Genomic DNA, 25,087 nt, shown 5'->3' with positions numbered 1-25,087 from the left:
GCGTCCCTTGGGATCACATGGGCCATGGAGAGCCAATGGTAGCAGGGAAATGCCCATTCATAAAATTGACAGGAAGAGCTATCAAAACTATAAAGACTATAAGCCCCAAAACATAACTAAAACTTCAAATAAAATTTTAAAAAAATAACCTTTATAAAATAACTATAAATTACATAAAATAACTATTTTAAACAATAATTTAAACTTTAAAAAAAATTAATTACATTTTCAAACGGGGCTAAAAATAAACTTACCTTTCTTTAAAGTATTTAAAAATAAATCTGTGGAAAAAATGTTTTAATTATAATTAATTCACCACTTACCTTGTTAAAAGCAGGCCTTGCGCCTGTTTTTAAAAGTATAACTGCTGGACACTGACCCTCCCGGAGAAAGTTGGAAAAAAAACGTAAGTTCCAGGCACACGCGCTGCCTCTCCTGTGCACGCGTTCGACCTCTGAACCCGTTCCTTTAAGGGAACGGAAGTTCCAGTTTCCCACGCATGCGCAGTGCATGCACGAAACCGGCACTTTTGTTGGGCCTATGGGTGAGTACCCAGCGCGTACTCACCCTTGGAGTCCCGAATTTCTGGCCCATCATTCTTAACAATGTGGCGGTTCCACCGGGTGTCCCTTACTATGTATTTACATAATAATTCCCTTTAACTTACCTGTTTGGGCCGTTGCCCCTTTAACTTACCTGTTTGGGCCGTTGCCCCTTTAAGGACGCGTCCTAACGCGCTGATGTCACGTCACGTATCACGTGACGCACGTGCGATGGCCGCCGGCACAGCTCGGCCTACCGCGCCTGCGACTTCGGCCGCATCGGCCAGCCACAGTGCCGGGTGGACGCTCCCACGCTCGCGACTTCAGCTGCATCGGCCAGCGGCAGCACTGGGTGCATCTCGCTCCCGTGACTTCGGCTGCAACGGCTAGCCTCAGTGCTGGGTAAACGCGCCGACGTATCGGCGCGGGTAACGTGACCGCCCCAAGCGCGGGCGAATGCGCTGACGTCACGACGCGGTCATGTGGCGCCCAAAGCACGGGAAAACACAGCCAAGCATGATGACGTCATCACGCTATCCACAGGACTGCGGACTCAGTCCTCATGGCGTCCCTGCTGGGGAAAGACCTACTTCACGGTGCTCCTACATCCAGCCGCCTTACCTGCTGTATTTCGTCTGTTCTTGTAAATAAACAACTTCTAGATTGTTCTCCTGAAGTCGAACTCGATTATTTAGTAGTCATTCGCCCAATACCTATCTAGGTGAACACGAACTGCTACATTGGTGACCCAATGACGTGAATACGGGAGCTCATTAACTGCTACATTGGTGACCAACGACGTGAGTGCGGGGGCTCATCAATACCTACATTGGTGACCCCGTATCCGTGAACGTTTTTCACGAACGAAACGCACAGCCTGAACCTTGTCTCCACAGAAGACGATCGACGAACAACCAATGAACAATCGACGAACAACAGCCGACGAACACCAGTTCCTACATTGGCGACCCAGTCTTTGCGAACGTATTCGCAAAGGAAGCGCAGCCAACAACACCTGCATCGGAGATCGATTTTACAGAGGTAGAGCATGACCAACAGCAACTCACAAATGCCAACGCCTACAACGGGTGAGTTTTGTGAACGTCTTTCAAAAAAGAAGCACGCTATGCAAGCATCAGCCGTTCCGCTGTCGCTACTGCCATTCCGGGTGCTGCAACCGCCCTCGTGCTTTCTAAAGGTAGAAGCCCCGTACACCGGGAACATCGATGCGGCACAGACCACGCACGTGCTTACGGTCTCCGCATTCGATATTTCTACCGCCACACGGATCGTCCGCCTCTACGACATCTCCCAGCGCAACAGCAAGCATGAATCCCTCCAAGCGCGGGGTCTGCAGGTTTTCGAGCCCACAAGATCGGAGCGCACTCCCGCGGAGATGCCACGAGGACTCGCTCCTTTCGAAACACGAGGACTCGCTCCTCTCAAAACACGAGGACTCGCTCCTCTCGAAACACGAGGACTTGCTCCTCCCGAAACACGGAGACTCATGCCCCGCCAACGACTCACCAGCCCGTCAGCCTGCTGGTTGTGTTACCTACCACACTTTTCGGCAAGACAAGAAGTGTTGCCGCCCTCCGGGCAGAGTTTACCCCTACCGCAATCAACATCAACCCGGACCGTTGCCGCCCTTTCTCCAGTTTTCCCCTTAACAAACGCAAACATCTACTGATGCTGCAAACATCGAGGACGGGTCCAATGGGCATCTCGCGGCCGCGATCAGCCACGTGAAAGTTGCTGTCCTCACCGATCACTGATCAACGCAGCAACTTTTCACCCTCCGTTGTGTTATCGTCATAGCACTATGGCATGCACTGTTCCATGCGTTCCAGCCTCCTGAAGGTTTCGCTCACCTGTTGGCGAGTTCACCGACCTCGCCTGTCAAGTCCTTCTGGATCGCCCGTTTGGCGTTCCTGCAGAGTTCGTCAGAACAAGGACTTGTTTCAACATCGACGGAGACATCGCTTGCGTCCGCCCAACCTGCCCGTCACTCTGACAGGGCCTGCTGTTTCACACGTCTCCATGGTCCTTCGCCTGATGGATACGTTTTATTCACCACGACGTGCGTAATGATCTGCTTACGACCAGCATCTTTAGACCTGGCCCGCCAAGTCGAGACAGCATGCCCGCCGAGACCACTAGCTCGTCAGACCATCTCATCTTTGGACTCTCGTTAAAGCGAATTCAGGGGGGGCGCATGTGACGGTTCCACCGGGTGTCCCTTACTATGTATATACATAATAATTCCCTTTAACTTACCTGTTTGAGCCGTTGCCCCTTTAACTTACCTGTTTGGGCCATTGCCCCTTTAATGATGCGTCCTAACGTGCTGACGTCACGTCACGCATCACGTGACGCACGCGCGGAGGCCGCCGGCCCGGCTCGGCCTCCCGTGACGGCCGCCGGCACAGCTCGGCCTACCACGCTCGCGACTTCGGCCGCATCGGCCAGCGGCAGCGCCAGGTGCCTCTCGCTCCCGCGACTTTGGCCGCAACAGCCAGCCTCAGTGCCGGGTAAATGCGCCGACGTATCGGCGCGGGTCACGTGACCGCCCCAAGCGCGGGTGAATGCGCTGACATCACGATGCGGTCACGTGACGCCCAAAGCACGGGAAAACACAGCCAAGCGTGATGACGTCATCACGCTATCCACAGGACTGCGGACTCAGTCCTCATCGCGTCCCCACTGGGGAAAGACCTACTTCACGGTGCTCCTGCATCCAGCCGCCTTACCTGCTGTATTTCGTCTGTTCTTGTAAATAAACAACTTCTAGATTGTTTTCCTGAAGTCGAATTCGATTATTTAATAGTCATTCGTCCAATACCTACCTAGGTGAACACGAACTGCTACAACAACACGTTTATCATTTCCTCTGTATCAGAGGGGGGAAGGGGTGGGTTCATTAATAGAGCAATAGACATTCTTTTACAGGATCACTGAATTGATTCAGAGATGACATCAAACTTGGGGGTGTGGCAAACAGTGATGATGATACCAATCGACTGCACAGGACATAGAAAGGCTAGCAGAATGGGCAGACAAGTGGCAGATGGAATTTAATACAGAGAAGTGTGAGGTGATGCATTTTGGCAGAAGGAACAGGGAGAGGCAATATACACTTAATGGCACAGTTGTAAAGAGTGTGCAGGGACAGAGGGACCTGGGAGTTAATGTGCATAGGTCCCTGAAGGTGGCGGGACATATTGAGAGAGTGGTTCGCAAAGCATATGGGATCTTGGGCTTCATAAATAGAGGAATTGAGTACAAAAGTAGAGAAGTTATGCTGAACCTTTATGAAGCACTGGTTAGGCCACAACTGGATTATCGCGTCTAGTTCTGGTCACCACACTTTAGGAAGGATATGAAGGCTCTTGAGAGGGTGCAGAGGAGATTTACCAGAATGGTTCCTGGGATGGGGGATCTTAGCTACAAGGACAGGTTGGAAAAGCTGGATTTGTTTTCATTAGAGCAAAGGAAGTTGAGGGCTGATTTGATAAATGTGTACAAGATAATGCAGGGTTTGGATAGGCTAGACGGGAAAAGGCTGCACTCACTAGTTGATGGTACAAGGACTAGGGGACACAGATTTAAGGTTTTGGGCAAGAGATACAGGGGGGATGTGAGGAAAAACTTTTTTACGCTGTGAGTGGTGAGGACCTGGAATTTGCTGCCTTTCACAACCTCAGAATGGTCCAATGTGTGACACGGCCATGTACTGTTTGAAGTGTAGTCACTGTGGCAATGTAGGGAAATGCGGCAGACTATTTGCACACAGCAAGATCCCACAAACAACACTTCAAAAATTAATCCATTATGCAAAGTGCGATGACTGTTTTGATGTGATAAATTCAACATCACCTACAAGGAGATGCAGGTTCCCTGGGCCGAGGGCCCCTTTCCTTATTCCACACTTTACGTTCCTAGGTACAGGGGGTAAGAACAATGAACACTCATTTGTAACTGATGCCAATTAATGAGGCACACAGACCCACTCCATGATGCTGGGTTGCAACACCCATGGAACTGTACCCCAGCAGGAGGCAATGCCTTCGGGAGGAGGGTCGGGGTCAAAGAATTGAGTGAACTACCCACTCAATTAGCCCACTTGGATTCAAATGGTTAATCAGGATCGGTTATCAACATAAACTTTATTAGTTGGCAGCTTGCTGACATGTATATAGTGAGCATTTAGGACAGTATACCAGAGATATTGAGCATTTAGTACAGAATCACATGGATACATTGAGCATTTAGTACAGTCTCACCTGGGTATATTCAGTGCCTGGTACAGTAACACTGGATTTCATTTTGAATACCACCCTTCCCATCAACTTTAAAAAATATTTTCTTATCCTTCTTGGGATGTGGGCGCCGCTGGCAAGACCAGCATTTATTGCCCATCCCTAGTTGCCCTTGAGAAGGTGGTGGTGAGCCGCCTTCTTGAACCGCTGCAGTCCGTGTGGTGGAGTTGCTCCCACAGTGCTGTTAGGGAGGGAGTTCCAGGATTTTGACCCAGCGACGATGATGGAACTGAGACATATGTCCAGGTCAGGATGGTACGCGAGTCAGAAATGAACTGATATGGTTTGTTTCCAGAGGGCGTTACATTGCCAGCACAAATATCACCTCGAAAATACCTTTATCTTAAACCTCATCAATGTTCATGGACCGAATGAACCTCAAATCTCTCCATCTCCAGTCATCAAGTCCTGATCAATTGTTTCTCACTGAAACACCAGTTTTTGATCTTTCTGCCTTGTCCTTTTCCAATCTCCCTGCTACTCTTTCTACAACAACAGCAACAACTTGTATTTATATAGCACCTTTAACGTAGTAAAACGTCCCAAGGCGCGGCACAGGAGTATTTTAAGACAAAAAATTTGACACCGATCCACATAAGGATAAATTAGGGCAGGTGACCAAAAGCTTGGTCAAAGAGGTAGGTTTTAAGGAGCGCCTTAAAGGAGGAAAGAGAGGTAGAGGGGCGGAGAGGTTTAGGCAGGGAATTCCAGAGCTTAGGGCCCAGGCAACAGAAGGCACGGCCACCAAAGGTGCAGTGGTTATAATCAGGGATGCTCAAGAAGGCAGAATTAGAGGAGCGCAGAGATCTCGGGGTGTGTGGGGCTGGAGGAGATTACAGAGATAGGGAGGGGCGAGGCCAGGGAGAGATTTGAAAAAAAGGATGAGAATTTTGAAATCGAGGCGCTGCTTAACCGGGAGAAAATGTAGGTCACCGAGCACAGAGGTGATGGGCGAACGGGACTTGGTGTGAGTTAGGGCACTAACTTCTGTCCAAAGGAGGTGCACGAGAGAAAGAAGGGACTTCAATTGATAGAGTACCTTTCACATTCTCTGCCAATCTCAATGTACTTCACAACCAATTACATACTCTTAAATTGTAGTCAATTTTACTACATAGGTTAACCCACGGGCCAATTTATACACGGCAAGGTCCCATAGACAACAATGACTTGTTAATCTATGATGGTTAAGGGATAAATCCTGGCCCATGGACACCCTGCTCTACTGCAAATGGTTCTATGCAATCTTTTATATGCACCTGAAATATCATCTGAAGGACAGCCCATCCAACAAAGCAGCACTCTCTCAGTACTGCACTTAACTTTCAGTCTTGATTAAGTTCACATGAGCAGATTTGAATTCCATGAATTTAAATTCTGTCAATAACAACAACAACAACTTGCATTTATACAAAAGCAAAATACTGCGGAAGCTGGAAAACTGAAATAAAATCAGAAAATGCTCGAAATACTCAGCAGGTCAGGCAGCATCTGTGGAGAGAGAAACAGAGTTAACATTTCTGGTCAATGACCCTTTGTCAGAACTGTATTTATATAGCACCTTTAACAGTAAAACGTCCCAAGGCACTTGACAGGAGTGATGATCAAACAAAATTTGACACCGAGCCACATAAAGAAAATTAGGGCAAATGACCAAAATCTTGGTCAAAGAGGTAGGTTTTAAGGAACGTCTTAAAGGAGCAAAGAGAGGTAGAGAGGCGGGGAGGTTTAGGGTGGGAATTCCAGAGCTTAGGGCCCAGGCGGCTAAAGACACGGCTGCCAATGGTTGATCGATTAAAATCAGGGATGCACAAGAGGCCAGAATTGGAGGAGCACAGATATCTCTGTGGGAGGGGGTTGTGGGGCTGAAGGAGATTACAGAGATAGGGAGGGGGATTTGAACACAAGGATGAGAATTTTAACATCAAGGCGTTGCTTAACGGGGAGCCAATATAAGTCAGTGAGCACAGGGGTGCTGGGTGAACGGTGTCACTAAAAGTATCTCTCTTGCACCTCATTAAATTCACCTCCCGCCCCTTTTCCTGTACGGGGCCAGAACTTACTGGGAGGTTCCATCATTAGAATGTAGCATTAACGGCGCTCGCCATTATTAATTTGTAAAATAAATCCAGCAGTTTGCGGAGTAAAAGAGATATAGCATGAGTTCTGACCCTCCGCCAACTGCTGGACGATTTGGATCTGAAGGGATAATTACAAGTCCTAGCCCTTCCCGGGCTATCCCAGATCAGGCGTATTCCCCAGACGTTCACCTTCAGCTTAAGTTGGAGATAGCCGAATTACATAAGACGCTTAAATGGGTCTAAAGGTTCAGGCTATCTCTCCCTAAAGGAAAGGAACGACTGAAGATGTTACCATCCTCCAGATAGCAGTTTTAATAAGTTGATCTAGACTGTAACCTTCTGGATATTATGAGGGTCCGGAATACCCCGCAGAATTCTGCAACTCCTTACAGAAATTGGGTTTGCGAGTTTATACAGAATTACTCTTTGAGACAATTCTAAAAATATATAGTTTTATTTAAGAGCCGACATTCATTTAACATCTGTTGAATCAGTCGCTACATTAACAAGTCAAAATACTAATAGCTTACATTTCTTATTTCTCAGAGATCCTTATTCTCAAATCTTTACTTCGTTACATTTCTACATCTCTTACATATTTCTAAATCCAGATTATCCACCAAAATCAATTACTTTGAGTACCCGAGACTCATAGTTAAAAACTTACAGAGCGTGCCTGTGAAGTTGAGAAATGCTTGGCCTGTTCAGTGAGTTCTGACTTTCTGTTTGAAAAGCTCTTATTTTATACCCTTTTTGCAGTGTTTTCTTCTTTGAAGTTCTCTGCTGATGTCAGCTAATTGTCTTGATTGATACTCTCTTTTGAATGCTTTCTATCTTACTGTCAATTCAACTATTGCATGCATAATTATGTCTCTACCTTTAGGTGTTTCAAAAACCATCATAAAAACAATATGAGAGCTATGGCTTCTGTTTGATGCCATTCTTACAAAATTCTTTCATTCAATTCTTAATATTGGCTTTACTGGTTTTAGCAGACATCGAGTCTCCTAACTGCTCCAAGTTCAATACAAACACAATGTAATTGCATGGTGTATCTATTGAAGTCATATCTTCAAAGTGTTCTTGTTGTTATCATATTTACTATGTATATATTAAAGACACTTTGACCATAGTGTTTCATGCATTTCTAGCTATCTCAATTGGTTGCATATTTAATCGTGTTTCCTGTCTTCCAAGTTTAACATAAAAACTATTTGACCAGCAGGTGTTTCTTTTACTTGATGTCATCATTTCAACGGCACTTGCCTCTTTTAATGTTTGTGTTTCTGTTCAATGTGTTAGCTGGTAACACCTTAAACTGGGCATTTTCATTGTGTTCCCTCCAAACTCTAGGGCCTAGAAATTGAGTTGGCGCCGCGCCAGGGCTTTAGCGCCGGAAATTTAGCGCCGGCGCTAAGTCCCCCTGCGCGCACCAAAAATTCAGTAGCGCCGCGCCCAGACGGCTGCCGGCGCTACTGGAGGGTGTCAGCGCCTCGCAATGGACGCTGACTGCCGCATTGCGGCGCTAATCCGCCGCTGCGGCACCCGATGCGGTGCGGCAGGCTGGGGAAGTGCAGGCCTCCTCCTTCCATTAAGGAGGAGCTGCCTGCACCCGACCGCTGGCCGTTGATCTGTGGAGAAAAATGAGCCCGGCACCTCGGAGAAGTGCCGGGCTCGCGGCCCACACGCATCTGTGCCGCGGGGGGGTGTTGGAGGAGTCCGGGGAGGGAGGTGCGGGCAGGCGGCCGCCGGGAAAGCGGCCGGCCGCCGCGCGACCTTAATGCGCCGGCACTAAGACCCGTAGCGAACTTTTGAAAAATCGTTGGTTGCGGCTGCCACGGGCGAGGCAGCCGCAACTCAATTTCGGCGTTCGGGCGCGTTGCCACGGCAACCGGGACGCTGCGCACACCGATGACGTCATCGGTGCCGGCGCAGCGCAACCAGCTAACGCCGATGGCAGCGCCCAAGTGAATTTCTCAATCGGCTGTACTTGCGGCGCTAGGCCCTCTAGCGCCTCAAAATGGGCGCTAACCCCACTCAATTTCTAGGCCTAGACCTTTCGGAAGCACCAATAGTTTGCTTCAATCTTTCATTATTTTAGTATTTTTAACTCATTCCCATTTCAAAGCTTGTTTACAACTTTGTTATACAACTGATCTTTATCTCAGGAGCCTGTTTTCTGTTTACAGCCTGTGTCCCCAAGGCTTTAGATTTTTAAACCCAGTATATCATGTATTAATAATATCAGTATTCTGTTCATATTATGGTGTATCTTTCTAAAATATGGCTTATTCCCTCACACACCGTTAGCCTCACCAAAGCCGATAAAAGTCGCTTCTCGCTGTGAGGCTCCCCGCTGAACTTAATGGCCATCGTGAAATTGCTGGGTTTATGATAATATTGAAATTATTCCTCCCACAGCCATTTAAAGCTGGTAATTGATATGGTAGAGAACCCTGCTAACGAGGTGATTTATGGTCCTCACTCAAGCATGGTGGCCCATAAAGGGATCAATGAAGCATTGGAGTCTCACTCCAGCAGGTAGTAAATTGCGTGCCTAAATATTTTGTACCTGTCTTGGTAGTCTTTCTGTGCCAGTCTTGCCATCCACACTCCTGTTAGTGTCGGGAGGTAATAAGCTTCAGCAAAGCTGCTACGAAACTCAGAAGAGGATCACTTATACAAATGCAGATTAGTTAGATTTCTTGCAGAAAAACAGTATCTGAGTAATTTGAGACATGACAGGGTAGCGTGCTTGGAAGGAAAAAGGTGCCTTTGGACCTATGGTTCCAAAGTTTTCAATTACAGACTAATTGATAATGATTGATTGTTATGATCAGTCAACAACTCCACTATCATTGTTTCATGTGGCTCCGAGGATGATAGAAGACTAACTAGACGGACCGTGGTCTGTTTTGGTCTCGCAATTCCAATGTTCCTATGAAAGCGGTGCATTGATGTTCCCACTCGATCTTTCACTGTTTCTAATTATGATGGACGGGATCGCTGGTACTTTATGGATCAAGAATGTTTGTACATTTCGCACACCGACCCTGCCATTCACTCATTACCTTCCCAAGGACCAATAGAGCAATTCCCAAACACAACTGGCTTACAATGCCCTCCTCTTCTGCTTGTTCTTTTTAAAAATTTTCTTACTTTTCCTTTATGTCACTTTTCTCTCTCTCTTTCCCTCTCATTATTCCTATCTCAGTCGTTATATTTCCTTTGACTCTGATCGATCCTATTTCCTTCGCTGTCTTTCACGTTGTTTCTTTCTCTATCCTTTTCTTTCATTGGTCAGGGAGATAAGCCATTGGGCGCGATGTTCCCGAGGTCCCAGAGGCGACATTGACATCGCTGCGCCGTTACCGAATCAACGTCACAGCCATTGGCGGTGCAAATATAGCGCCATCTCAGCGGTGATCAAGAAAGTCCAATTAACGCTGTTCACCGCCAAACCTGCCATTGCATCCCGAATCTATCTACTGTAACTTGTCTGCTGTAATCAGCTTCATGGCAACACCAATGTTCAACATGAGCACTGGCTCCATTTCTCTTCCACTGATCAGGCCAGCACTAATGCTGGGCCCTTTGTTAATCTGAATGACTTCAGACAACTCAGCAATCAGCCTACACTATCCTGCAATGTCCCAGTGATTCAGCTGATTGGGGTCTTCTCCTCATCTCCAATCCTCACTCTCATACGGTAGCAGCACCCTCACTGCTGGGCTTTCCTGGCCAATGTGTCGTATCTGTATCTTGCAGTGAACCCTCTGTAATGTGACTGATGTTACTGTAGATGCCTGAATTGTTCAAACCTCACCCTTTCTCCACACCTCTGCTCCAGGAATAAAATTAGTGAAGTCCGTCCTAAAAGTCTTTACTCCCTCCCCTCGTATCGCAGTGTTTGTTAAATCACAGCGTGTCATTCAGGAACTTAATCTGACAAACATAGTTTGCACTTGTTTTTTTCCAGTCTGATTAGATATGTGGAACTGATAACCACAGGCACGATCCTGTATAAAAGCTTGACTGTTACCAGACCCGGAATCATCACCTACAGGCAAGATAAAGACTCTCGTTGTTCTCAGTATCCTGCTCACGGTCGCCAGCGCCAAGATCCTTGAAAGATGTCAGTTTGCTAAAATTGTAAAGGAGTCTAAACTGAGTCAATTCACCGAATACAGCGTGGCCGACTGTGAGTAACACTTTCTCTGTCCTAATTAAGCTGCCGAATGTAGGCGCAGATTGTGGCTGTGGTTTCCTCTTATTAAAAATAATTTATTAAAAATAAATAAATTGCACAATATTTATTTTGTAAACGTGCCAAAGTTGGATGTTTTGAGTATTCCATTCAAGCCTTTTTTAATTTGATGTTGAACTGCCCATAAATCGACAGACCTTTCCATATCCTAAACCCTCTCTCCGTTCCACTCGCTCAGTCAGTGGGTAAATGCATGTTAAGTTGGTGGGGCTAGGGAATGCCTGAGCCTGGTCCGGACTGAGTACAACGATCTTAGCCAAGCGACAATTGGTCTCGAGGACGGAGTGGGGCAGGGAAAATCGTCCAGGGTCCTTACCCTTGATCACTGCCCTCTGAACTCTGCTGTGTTATGTTCATAGAATAATACAGCACAGAAAGAGTCTCTTCAGCCCATCCTGTCTGTGCCGGCTCTTTGAAAAAGCTCTCCAATTAGTCCCACTTCCCCGCGCTTTCCCCATAGCCCTGCAAAATGTCCCCCTTCAAGTATTTCTCCAACTTCCTTTTGAAAGTTACTATTGAATCTGCTTCCACCGCCCTTTCAGGCAGCGCATTCCAAATCACAACAACTCACTGCGTAAAAACATTGTCCTTATTTTGCCTCTGATTCTTTTGCCAATTACCTTAAATCGGTGTCCTTTGGTTACCAGCCCTCTGCCGCTGGAGGCAGTTTCTCCCTATTTATTCGATCAAAACTCTTCGTGATTTTGAACACCTCTATCAAATCTCCTCTTAACCTTCTCTGCTCTAAGGAGAACAACCCCAGCTTCTCCAGTCTCTCCACGCAACTGAAGTCCCTCATCCCTGGTGCCATTCTGGTAAATCTCCTCTGCACCCTCTACAAGGCCTTGACATCCTCTCGCAAGATGAGGTGGCCAGAATTGGATACGACACTCCAGCTGGGGCCTAACCAGTGATTATAAATGTTCATCATTAGTACCTTGCTTTTGCTTCTGTTTATAAAGCTAAGGATCCCATATACTTTCTAACAGCATTCTCAACTTCTGCCACCTTCAAAGATCTGAGTACATACACCCCCCACAGGCCTCTCTGTTCCTGCACCCCCTTTAAAATTGTACCATTTACTTTATATTGCCTCTCGTAATTCTTCCTACCAAAATACATTGGCCCAAAAATTCGGGTCTCCACGGGTGAGTACGCACGGGGTACTCAACCGTAAGCCCGATGGAAGTGTCGGTTTTCTGCATGCACTGCGCACACGCGGGAAACCAGCACTTCCGTTCCTCTGAAAGCAGGGGTTCAGAGTTTGAATGCGTGCGCGGGAGAGGCTGCGCGTGCGCATCAAACTTACGTTTTTTTTGCAGGTTTACACGCGAGGGTAAGCCTGCAGGATTTAGACATTTAAAAAGCAGGCGTAAGGCCTGCTTTTTACGAGGTAAGTGGTGAATTAATTAAAATTAAAACATTTTTTCCACAGGTTTATTATTTTTAAATACTTTAAAGCAAGGTAAGTTTACTTTTAGCCCCGTTAGAATATAAAATTATTTTTTTCAAAAATTTAAATTATTGTTTAAAATAGTTATTTAATGTAATTTATAGTTTATTTAAAAAATGTGATTTAAAAAAAAAAATTCTTTGAAGATTTAGTGCTATTTTGGGGCCGTAGTATTTATAAGTCTTGACAGCACTTCCTGTCAAAACTTATGAATGGAGCATTCGTTGCTCCAATTGGCTGCCCATGGCCCACGTGATCCCAGGGGATGCATCGAACTAACTGCGCCCCTGGGGTACGCAAGCACTGCGCGCCGGCAGCTGGACCAGGCCCCGGATCGGAATTCCACAGGGCCCTGCAGCTCAACGGCCGGCGCGCAAGGTAAGTGCAGATCGGGGGCTTGCACCAGTGGGAAGCCCCCGACCCAAATTTCCGGGCCATTACTTCATACTTCTCTGCATTAAATTGCATCTGCTATCTGTCTGCCCATTTCACCAGCCTGCCCATTACGCACTCCTGAAGTCTGTTATTATCCTCAGCACTGGTTAGTACATTTCCAAATTTTATGTCATCTGCAAACTTTGAAATTCTGCCCTATATACCCAAGTCCAGATCCTTAATATGCATCAAAAAGAGCAATGGTCCTAATACCGACACCACTGTATACTTCCCTCCAGTCTTAAAAACAACCGTTCACCGCGACTCTCTGTTTTCTGTCTCTGAGCCAATTTCGGACCCATGCTGACACTGCCCCTTTAATCTTCAGTTTTGCTAACTACTAAGTCAGTTTTGCAGACTTGTCTTAGACTTTTTGACTGTAGCATCGGAGATCAATATCCCCGTGAGTCACAAGTCCTTATGCCATTGAGAGTGTCTTCACTAGCTTTACAATGTAAAAATGTAATAATGTGCACAGGGCAACTGTTAGAAAGCTCTGTGCAATCAGGTTTTAAGCTACTAGAATTATTTCTAGCTGTTAGTAGATCTATCTACAGTCTTCAATAAGGGATAGAATGTCACACCAGGCCTCTATCCCCTTTTAAATTATTAAATAAATTGAACAATGTAACAGAAATTATGGTAATAATTCTATCATCTATCTCCTTGAAAGGGAAAAAATGTCTGTGATCTGCACCCTACACCTTTCTCTACAAACATCGGTTATAAACACAGCCGGGATCTTTGTCTCCCTAAAATTGGTTTCAGTTTGGTCAATGTTTTCATGCTTCTCAAACCGGGATGTCCCTGGCTTCGACCTCCCTCGAAGACAGTGGACGGCGCTCAATCCAATCCGCACTGGGCACGGACGCTGCGGCCACCTGCTCCACAAGTGGAAGATGAGGGACGACCCGGAGTGGGACTGTGGCCATGAGTCCCAGACCACGGAACACATCACATCAACCTGCCCACTGAGATCTGTTGCAGGAGGCACCTCATTTCTCCACACGGCATCTCAGGAGGCCATCGAATGGACAGCCAAACTAGACATCCCATTATAAGGTTTGCCCATCATACGAAACAACAAGTTTGGTCAATTCCACTCCACTGCACTCAAACAACAGTTCTCAAGTTCATAATTTTTTATACTGTTCAATGTGTGTTGTGAAAGCTTGTTATAAAATCCTAACTGCTAGTCTCATTCAATAAATAGCTGATCCAGTCACAATTTTGACATGGTGTTAGACTTTCTCGCAAGCTTGTTACCAAGAAGACTATAAAATTAAACCTTTGCAACATATGTCACAACATAGGCTAAGGCTGTGGAAATGGATCTTAAACTCTTATGTATTGTGTCTGAATTAGAGGGTCTGTTACTATTTCAGATTTCCAGCATCTGCAGTATTTTGCCTTTAACACGATTGGGATTGGTTTGGCTGTGATGCTCTCTAAGAGAGAATAGCCTTCCATTTCTAACGGTCAGGACTCAATCATGGTAATAGTTACAGAATAGTAATAATAATAATAATAGTAATAATAATAATAATATTTATATAATATAATAATAATAGCCCCAGCGAGACTCAGCACCACCAGGAGAGCAGGAGAGACAATCAGCAAAATGAAGTCCCACCTTGTACACAGCTCCAATTCCCACAATCACTGCCTTCCGCTGAACGGACTGGAGATAAGTGAGTGTCAGTATCCTGTTCTGAGATGCTAGTTCCCTCTTTCATTCTTCCTCTCACTTTGGTCCCCCCGTTTACGTCTAAGTGACGGCGGTGGAGCGTGAGAAGCTCCGAGGAAATTCACCCCGAGGTTGCTGCAAAGACAAACCTCGCTGTAGACTGTCTCCGGTCTGCGGGGCGCAGTGTGAATCACATTTGTGTTGGTCGCGTGTTCTACACTACAGTGTCTTGTCTTCATTTTAATTTTAGGGGTGTGCCTGGCTTGGCACGAGAGTCGATTCAACACCGATGAAATCGGTCATCAGACAAGGAATGGAAACACTTGGTCATCAGACTATGGGATCTTGCAGATCAACAGTAAATGGTGGTGTGACGATGGAAAGACTCCGGGTTCTGTAAATGGCTGTGGGATGAAATGTAGTGGTACGTGAACCAATATAATATTAATCTCATATTTATTTATTTGCAGATGCAACTTAACGCAGAGAAGTATGAAGTGATTGTGAATCACTAACCCAGTTTACAGCTCGCCCGATTTTCTCTGTCATTGAATTAAATAGGAAAAGAAAATCTACGGTGGTGTAATATGAGCCGTTGATTCAATATCACCTGGGTTTTGCCACTCGATAAGAGTGAAAATTCCCCCCCTTGGCGTCTGTAATATACTTGGGTTGAACAGACGAAGGACAGAGACACGATGAGTTGCTAGTCCATGTGCTCGGAGTGTTCAGTAACATGGACTGTGTGCGCTCATCCACCAGTCCACACACAAACTTATCTCACAACACACGATCCAAAAATGTGCCAAAGTTATAATGCAAAAACATGTTCTTAAGGGCTACAATGTACTCACTCAGGTTTTAATTTTTTTTTCATTTTTGGTACCAAACTTATAGCTCTCTGCTATTTCTAATGGCGTTGGGTCGAAATGGTCCTCGAGTTTCTCGACAATGTCTTCAAACGACGCATCCTTTGTTTTCCTTGGCGAGAGTAGGTTTGTTAATTATCTGTAGACATCTGGCCTGTTCACTGTTAGAAAAATTGCTTTCTTCCAGTCACAAATTACTTTATTTTGAGCTTGAACATTCTCATCTGCACCTTCGGTCACAATAATGTTGTTAACCTTAAAAACATCTGCATCTGCTCAATGTAAGAACTGAATGGTTCGCGAGCTTGGTCATACATGCCGAGGCTTCCGATGAATCCTGTAGGCGCGGCCATGATTGTCCCGATCCCGTCGAACAGTGACTCAGCACGTTACCTCTGTACATGTGAGAATCAACACCGCTCTTGCTCTGTATACATACACGCGAAGGTGAAGCACAGATGATTCAGCTTGAGTTTTAACAGTAAAACTTCGCAGAAATTCAGTTTAGGAGTCACAAATTCATCTTAAACTTTTCCACTCAAAGGTTGAACACTGTGTCCTTCCGTGATCACTAAAATGGCTTTGGGATCCCATCCTCGTCGCCAAAAATGTGGGTAGAACAAATGAAGGACAGAGACAGGATGAGTTGCCGGTCCATGTGCTTGCTTTATTAGGCCAAAGCGAACTGAGCATGCTCATACTAAACCATGTGATAATACATCACAGTGTCCTGGCTAATATTCTCCCGTCAACCAATGAGAAATCGACAGATTAACAGGTCTTCATCTCATTGGTGCTTGTGGAACCTTGCTCTATATAAAATGGCTGAGTGCGAGTCATCAAAGAGTGCTGTGAGTTTGGGTAAGTGTGAGTGTTCTTTAATTGTTATTTCTCTTTAAATCATTTGTGATAAGATTACTTAAGCAGTTTAAGTAAAGGGGAAAAGTTAAATATTTGGGATTCTGTTGGTTTATGAAGAGTAAAACAAGGTTACACTGTAGTAGGAGTAAATTGGCACAGCAGGCAGTGGAAACCAGTTTTCTAACCAATCAGCAGGGGTGACTCATTTGGCTGTAAACAAACAAACAGTATAAAAAGACCAGTCCTAGTACGAGCAAGCACTGGGTGCGAGTCATCAAAGAGTGCTGTGAGTTTGGGTAAGTGTGAGAGTTCTTAAATTGTTATTTCTCTTTAAATCATTCTTGATAAGATTACTTAAGCAGTTTAAGTAAAGGGGAAAAGTTAAATATTTGGGATTCTGTTGGTTTAAGAAGAGTAAAACAAGGTTACACTGCAGTAGGAGTAAATTGGCACAGCAGGCAGTGGAAACCAGTTTTCTAACCAATCAGCAGGGGTGACTCATTTGGCTGTAAACAAACAAACAGTATAAAAAGACCAGTCCTAGTGCGAGCAAGCACTGAGTGCGAGTCATCAAAGAGTGCTGTGAGTTTGGGTAAGTGTGAGTTAGGGTAAGTGGGGTCTTAGGTGCTCTTTTCAAACTTTAACTCTGTGAGTTGTAGTTAATAAGGCTTTTCCGGTGCAGAGTGACTGTTGGTAAGCCATTTAACTGGTGTAACTAGAGGGATTGATTTAATTTAAATCCAATTAATTAAAGGGGATACTAGCATCTAAAATCGGGCAAAGGGTGTCCATAACTAACAATAAAAAAATTAATTAATTACATAGAATGGAGCAGGTGATGTGTTACTGTTGCGAGATGTGGGAGCCGGTGAACCCCATTGAGGCTCACGGTGATTACGTCTGTGACAAGTGTCTGCTGCTACAGGAACTCCAGCTCCGTGTTGATGAGCTGGAGTCTGAGCTTCAGACACTGCGACACATCAGGGAGGGGGAGAAGTACCTGGACTCTGTGTATCAGGAGGTGGTCACACCTATGAAGTTAATTAATTCAGATGTAGCCCATGGTCAGGGACAGGACGATGTGACTATGAGTGAGGCAGGTATGGGGATCCAGGAGGTAGAGCTGGAGGAGCCGCAGCCCTTGCTCTTGTCCAACAGGTTCAAGGTTCTTACTCCCTGTGGGGACAGGAGCAGGGACTGCAGGGAGGATGAGCAACCTGGCCACAGCACCGTGGAACGGGGGGCCATTCAAGAGGGGGGAGTAAATAGAAATGTTATAGTGGTAGGGGATAGTATTATTAGGGGGATAGATAGAGTTCTCTGCAGCCGAGAGCGAGAGTCCCGAAGGCTGTGTTGCCTACCCGGTGCCAGGGTTAAGGACATCTCCTCTGGCTGGAAAGAAACTTGCAGTGGGAGGGGGTGGATCCAGTTGTCGTGGTCCATGCTGGTACAAACGAAGTAGATAGGACTAGGAAGCTGGTTCTGTTAAAGGAGTATGAGCAGCTAGGGATCAAATTAAAAAACAGAACCTCAAGGGTAATAATCTCTGGATTATTACCTGAGCCACGAGCGAATTTGGCTAGGACAAATAAAATTAGAGAGTTAAATGCGTGGCTCAAAGACTGGTGTGGGAGAAATGGGTTTTGCTTCCTGGGATACTGGCACCAGTACTGGGGCAGGAGGGAGCTGTTCCGTTGGGACGGGCTTCACTTGGCCAGTGCTGGGACTAGAGTCCTGGCGGATCATATAACTAGGGCTGTAGAGAGGGCTTTAAACTAACTAGTGGGGGGGAGGTTCCTAGAGAGCAAATAATAAAAATGACAACAGAGAAGGTCATAGACTTAGGTAGCAGTGGGGAAATTAAAAACCAGAGCGTGTCAGGAAGGGGCAGAAGGTATGGAGTAAAAGGTAAAGTAATAAAAAGGGCAAAAACAGGAAATAAGTGTCACAAAACATCTTTGAAAGTTCTCTATCTGAATGCACGTAGCATTCGTAACAAAATAGACGAGTTAATGGCACAAATAACTACATATGGGTATGATCTTGTGGCCATTACAAAAACATGGCTGCAGGGTGACAATGCCTGGGAATTAAACATACCAGGTTATTTAACGATCAGGAAGGACAGGCAGGAAGGAAGGGGAGGTGGGGTGGCTATGTTAATAAAGGAAGGAATCACTGTAATACAGAGAAATGATATTGGGTCAAAAGATCAGGATAATGAAACAGTTTGGGTGGAGGTAAGGAATAATAAGGGGAAAAAAACACTAGTGGACAAAGTCTATAGGCCTCCGAACAGTTGCAACTCTGTTGGATGGAGTATCAATCAGGAAATAGTTGAGGCTTGTAATAAGGGAACATCTATAATTTTGGGGGATTTTAACTATCATATTAATTGGACAAATCAAATTGGGCAGGGCTGCCTTGAGGATGAGTTCATTGAGTGTATTAGGGATGAGTTTCTTGAGCAGTATGTAACTGAACCGACCAGGGGGCAAGCAACCTTAGATCTTGTCCTGTGTAACGAGGCAGGATTAATTAAAAATGTCCTAGTAAAGGATCCCCTTGGAATGAGCGACCATAACATGGTTGAATTCCATATTCAATTAGAGGGTGAGAAGGTTGGATCTCAAACAAGCGTGCTAAGCTTGAATAAAGGAGACTATGAAGGTATGAGAGCTGAATTGAGTAGAGTGGATTGGGAAAATAGATTAAAGGGTAAGATGATACATGATCAGTGGTGTACATTTAAGGAGTTATTTTACAACTTCCAAAAAATATATATTCCGCTGAGAAGAAAAGGGTGTAAAAGAAAAGACAGCCATCTGTGGCTAAGTAAAGAAATTAAGGATAGTATTCGACTAAAAACAAGGGCATATAAGGTAGCCAAATCTAGTGGGAGGATAGAGGATTGGGAAAACTTTAAAAGACAGCAAAAAATAACAAAAAGATTGATTAAGAAAGGGAAGATAGATTATGAAAGTAAATTAGCAAAAAATATAAAAACAGATAGTAAGAGGTTTTATAGTTATATAAAAAGAAAAAGGGTGGCTAAAGTAAATGTTGGTCCCTTAGAGGATGAGACCAGGAAATTAATGGTGGGAAATATGGAGATGGCAAAAACACTGAATGAATATTTTGTATCAGTCTTTACAGTAGAGGACACTAAGAATATCCCAACACTGGACAAACAGGGGGCTATGGCGGGGAGGAGCTAAACACGATCAAAATCACTAAGGAAATGGTACTCGGTAAAATAATGGGAATCAAGGCGGATAAATCACCTGGACCTGAATGCTTACATCCTAGGGTCTTGAGGGAAGTGGCGGTAGGGATTGTGGATGCATTGGTAATAATTTTCCAAAACTCCCTGGACTCAGCAAAGGTCCCGGCAGACTGGAAAACTGGTAATGTAACACCCTTATTTAAAAAGGGCAGTAGACAGAAGGCTGGAAACTATAGACCGGTTAGCCTAACATCTGTGGTAGGTAAAATTTTGGAGTCCATTATTAAGGAGACAGTAACAGGACATTTGGATAATCATAATTTAATAGGACAAAGTCAGCATGGTTTTATGAAGGGGAAGTCATGTTTCACAAATTTGCTGGAGTTCTTTGAGTAAGTAACATATAGGGTGGATAAAGGGGAACCAGTGGACGTAGTGTATTTTGACTTCCAAAAGGCATTTGACAAGGTGCCACACAAAAGATTATTGCTCAAGATAAAAAATCACTGGATTGGGGGTAATATTCTGGCATGGATAGAGGATTGGCTATCTAACAGAAGGGAGAGAGTTGGGATAAATGGTTCATTCTCAGACTGGCAATCAGTAACTAGTGGTGTTCCGCAGGGGTCAGTGCTGGGTCCCCAGCTCTTTACAATCTATATTAACGATTTGGAGGAGGGGACCGAGTGTAACATATCAAAGTTTGCAGATGATACTAAGATGGGAGGGAAAGTAGTGAGTGAGGAGGACATAAAAAACCTGCAAGGGGACATAGACAGGCTAAGTAAGTGGGCAGAGATTTGGCAGATGGAATACAATACTGGAAAGTGTGAGGTTATGCACTTTGGCAGGAAAAATCGTAGAGCAAGTTATTATCTTAATGGCAAGAAACTGGAAAGTACTGAAGTACAAAGGGATCTGGGGGTCCTGGTGCACGAAACTCAAAAGGTTAGTATGCAGGTGCAGCAAGTGATTAAGAAGGCCAATGGAATGTTGGCTTTCATTGCTAGGGGGATAGAATATAAAAATAGGGAGCTATTGCTTCAGTTGTACAAGGTATTGGTGAGACCGCACCTGGAATACTGCATGCAGTTTTGGTGTCCATACTTAAGAAAAGACATACTTCCTCTCGAGTCAGTACAAAGAAGGTTCACTCGGTTAATCCCGGGGATGAGGGGATGGACATATGAGGAGAGGTTGAGTAGATTGAGACTCTACTCATTGGAGTTCAGAAGAATGAGAGGCGATCTTATTGAAACATATAAGATTGTGAAGGGGTTGGATCGGGTGGATGCGGGGAGGATGTTCCCGATGATGGGTGAAACTAGAACTAGGGGGCATAGTCTTAGAATAAGGGGCTGCTCTTTCAAAACTGAGATGAGGAGGAACTACTTCACTCAGAGGGTGGTAGGTCCATGGAATATGCTGCACCAAAAAGCTGTAGAAGCTACATCATTACATAAATTTAAAACAGAAATAGACAGTTTCCTAGAAGTAAAGGGAATTAAGGGTTACGGGGAGCGGGCAGGAATTTGGACATGAGTCTAGGTTCGGATCAGACATGGCCCTGTGGGTAGCGGAGCGGGCCCAGGGGCCTTGTAGCCTGATCCTGCTCCTATTTTGTGTGTCTAATTCTGTTAGATTCAGGAGATGGTTCTGTGATAGTAGATTGGCGGTTAGGATGAGATCAGCCATGATCTTATTGAATGGCGGAGCAGGCTCGAGGGGCCGATTGGCCTACTCCTGCTCCTATTTCTTATGTTCTTATGTCACCGACCCGACAAGACTGATTGCATCCCAGAGCAAGCGACTGTGTGTAAAATGACACTGGGATTTCCTGAGAGATGTGATAGGTTGTGTTAGGTTGTGTTAAAGAAAGACAATTATTTTTCTTTCTTTCAGCTGCAAAGCGACTGAGATTGAGAGCGTCAGAGGCGGGGTGACACTGTCTCTCCTTCCCTCTGTGTTGCCCTTTCGGTAACATTTTCCATGGGCATTCACGCCCGCCCCCCGCCCCATACCAACACCCTGCTGAGATGGTGAATTTAGACCCTAATAATATAAAATACCAAGTGCCTTCCATCCTAGGCCCTTCTAACTCTGTGTCGGAACATACCTCACATAGGACAGATTAACGGGCCATGTTCCTCATGGCAGCTGGTGGACCTTGTTGTCCACATGGAAACCTAAATTACAGAGGATTACATAGGATATACGGCACAGAAACCGGCCTTTTGGCCCAACCAGCCCATGCCGGCGTTTATGCTCCACGCGAGCCTCCTCAAGATGAAGACATCTCCTCCAGACGTGTTCGCTCGGGATAGTCTCGCCGGCCCCAAACTCCCACATACTGCAGTCCAGATGCACAACCTACCCTGCCATATCTTAGACTAACCTTATTTGATTTATTTAATTAGTTAAAGCCTTTATTCAATGATTATTTACAGTTATATTAAATAGTTTAAATGGTTAAGCTATAAAACGAATGCAGTACGCTATAGTTTCCCGCACCTAGAGAGAGAAAAAAAACCTTAATACTCACCAACCAATCACCGGCCTGCTGTCCTGTGATGTCATTCTTCGTTTTTTGGGGGGGGAAATCATTGCGGGTTTGTCCGCTGCTGGTGTCTCCAATCAGGTTGGCGCTGTTTTATGCTCCGTCGCAACAGCGACTGCATTTCAAGTGGATTTACTATATGTGACATTCTTCAGGGTCGTCTACATGACGTGATGAGGTGTTGATCCTTTCTTTATGTTGTAGATTTAAATTATGCCTCTCTCCTTCAGTGTTGCTCCCTCATTTTCCACACATATCAATGAACCCCACCCCCCACCCCTCACTCCCCACCCCTCACTCCCCACCCCCAGCTTAGATGAAGAACCCCTGGATTCTAATGCCACAAGCAACAACATTTAAAGCACCCAGTACCCTGCACCCTTGGGACCTTTGTCCTAGACCTTTCAAAGGTCTAATGGATCTAATATCACATTTCTTTTCTCACTGCAGAGTTCCTGGGCGATAACTTGCACCCTGACATGGAATGTGCAGCAAAAATAGTGGCTGAACAAGGAATGGAGGCCTGGTATGTTCAAGCCTCGATCTTTTCCCTCTCTCTGAGAATTTAAGTGTTGAATTTGTAATTGAGTGATGAAGCGCTGCTGGTTTCTATATCGAGGTTACAAATACTGCAATGACACTGTGGACCCGCACAAAGAGCTCAGGATAAACAGGCATTTCAGCGATCAGTCAGGGGTGTGTTATAGTATATTACAGTGAGGGGTGTGTTATACAGTGTATGACAGGGAGAGGGTGTGTTTTACAGTGTATTACAGTGAGGTGTGAGTTATACAGTGTATTACAGTGAGGCGTGTGTTATACTGTTTATTACAGTGAGCGGTGTGTTATAGAGTGTATTACAGTGAGGTGTGAGTTATACAGTGTATTACAGTGAGGGGGGTGTGTTATACTGTTTATTACAGTGAGCGGTGTGTTATACAGTGTATCACAGTGAGGGGTGTGTTATACTGTTTATTACAGTGAGCGGTGTGTTATACAGTGTATTACAGTGAGGGGTGTGTTATACTGTGTATTACAGTGATGGGTGTGTTATACAGTGTATTACAGTGAGGGGTGTGTTATACAGTGTATTACAGTGAAGGGTCTGTTATACCTTGTATTCCAGTGACGAATGTGTCATAGAAATATTTCCAGCTCATCAACTTTCAGAAGAAAATTTACTGGGCTGTGGTGAAAGAGCAGCGTCGTGGAACTAATTGGATAGCTCTAATACTGGGGGCCTCAAACATGTGTTAGACTTCTCAGTTATATATGTAAGTGGCCTAACACTGCTTAAATGTGGTACTGACCGGAGAAATTATCGGTCTAAAAAGTACTAACAGGGAGAGTGTGGCATTTTTTGTTACATTATGTGTTACAAGGAGCACTACACAATAGTGGAAATTTCACTGTAAACATTACTCTATTAATGTATTATACTTAAAATAAATCAGCCTATTGGTTTATAATTGGCCTCGTCTCACAAGAATGTTCATCAGTCCACCTTCTAGAAGACACGAGTTACACATGTGAGATTACAATATCCAGCACACACATTGAGCAGCTTCATTATTATGCACCAATCCCAGGTCACCGCATGGTATGACTAGATATTTGGCAGCACAGGTATACAGTGATAAAGAAGTCATTTTTCACAGTTAACAAAATGTGCAATAGGCTACATAACTCATGGGTGAGGCTGGTGAAGCCCAGTACAGGAGAATTTCTAGTGCAGCCCAAGAATTTGTAACAGGCACACACATGGGGAATGGCCCCTGGGTGGGGTAAGTGGGGACTGCCATATCCTGGTAAGAGTCAGGACCTTCAGGAGAGGAGGGGGGAAAACTTTGAGCGGCAGGGATATGTGACCTCTATACCTCACATCAATAAATAATAAATACATTTGTTACTTGAGCTCTTGTGATTCTCTCTGACTGATCGCCTGTGTCTGACGCTCTGGTTTTGCAGGAACAGCTGGGTCAAGAACTGCAAGTCGAAGTGGATCGATTATTACACGTTCTTTTGCTTCTGATTAAGATGGAGGAAATCCCGTTGATCAGACCCGCTCGCTTCAGACTCATCACAGCATGTGACGCTTTCAGTAGTTAACTCTACCCTTGCTTCACCAGCCTCACCCATGTGTTATGTACCCTATTGCACATTTTGTTAACTGTGGAAAATGACTTCTTCAGTAGCTAGCTCTGCATTGCTGCGACTGTTGGGAACCCAGTAAGGGAAGGAACCAGCTCTCTGTCACTGCTCATTACAAATAAACGCAAGCAAATATCAAACCTCAAGTGTTTCATTCCCATTGAGCAATCGAGATAATTCCGGATGTGAGGAATTTAAGCTATGATGGAATGTTGAGGAAGTTGGGATCCAGTTACAGGAAACTTTGGTTTATCCGGAGGTTATATGTCTGGAATACTCGATCTAACGGCAAAAATCAGAAGCTGTTTTCTATCAGTTTTTTTAGTTCTCGTTGCTTTTCTTTTCCCAGTCAGGCACTGCAAGGTCTGTAGCTATAGCAACAGCTTCAGCTAGAGACGCTTGCAGCTGCAGCCGACTGTTTTGAAGCTGTTGCTATGCAACAGGGTTTGTTGATTCACATGGAGCTTTTCAGTTCCGTATGTTTCAACATTAACGCTGGTATGTCCAGCACTTTTGATGGTACGGCACCAGCTCGGTCCCGTCAGTGCCGGATATCAGAAATTTTCCTGTATCAGAAGGGAAGCAACATTGAGGTGATCTGAAAGTTGAAAGATTATGAAGGAAACTGACAATATGTAA

The 25,087-nt window shown here is 45.0% G+C and overlaps 1 protein-coding gene across 1 annotated transcript in view; it reads left to right on the top strand.

The window, feature by feature from the left end:
- The window catches only part of LOC147107900 (lysozyme C-1-like), a 47,483-nt gene extending 22,895 nt beyond the window's left edge, over positions 1-24,588 (top strand). Inside the window, exons 2-5 of the mRNA XM_086006086.1 lie at positions 10,979-11,143; positions 15,035-15,208; positions 22,748-22,823; positions 24,266-24,588. Coding sequence (XP_085862212.1) covers positions 10,979-11,143; positions 15,035-15,208; positions 22,748-22,823; positions 24,266-24,329 — 479 coding nt within the window. The 3' untranslated portion in view covers positions 24,330-24,588. The remainder of the gene's footprint in view (positions 1-10,978; positions 11,144-15,034; positions 15,209-22,747; positions 22,824-24,265) is intronic.
- Positions 24,589-25,087: the final 499 nt, after the last annotated feature.

The sequence above is a fragment of the Somniosus microcephalus genome, chromosome 14 (assembly GCF_052327205.1).
Source record: "Somniosus microcephalus isolate GS21.2 chromosome 14, FLI_Smic_1.0, whole genome shotgun sequence".
In the NCBI taxonomy this organism is placed as follows: Eukaryota; Metazoa; Chordata; class Chondrichthyes; order Squaliformes; family Somniosidae; genus Somniosus; species Somniosus microcephalus.
This window is presented reverse-complemented; position numbering and strand designations above follow the sequence as displayed.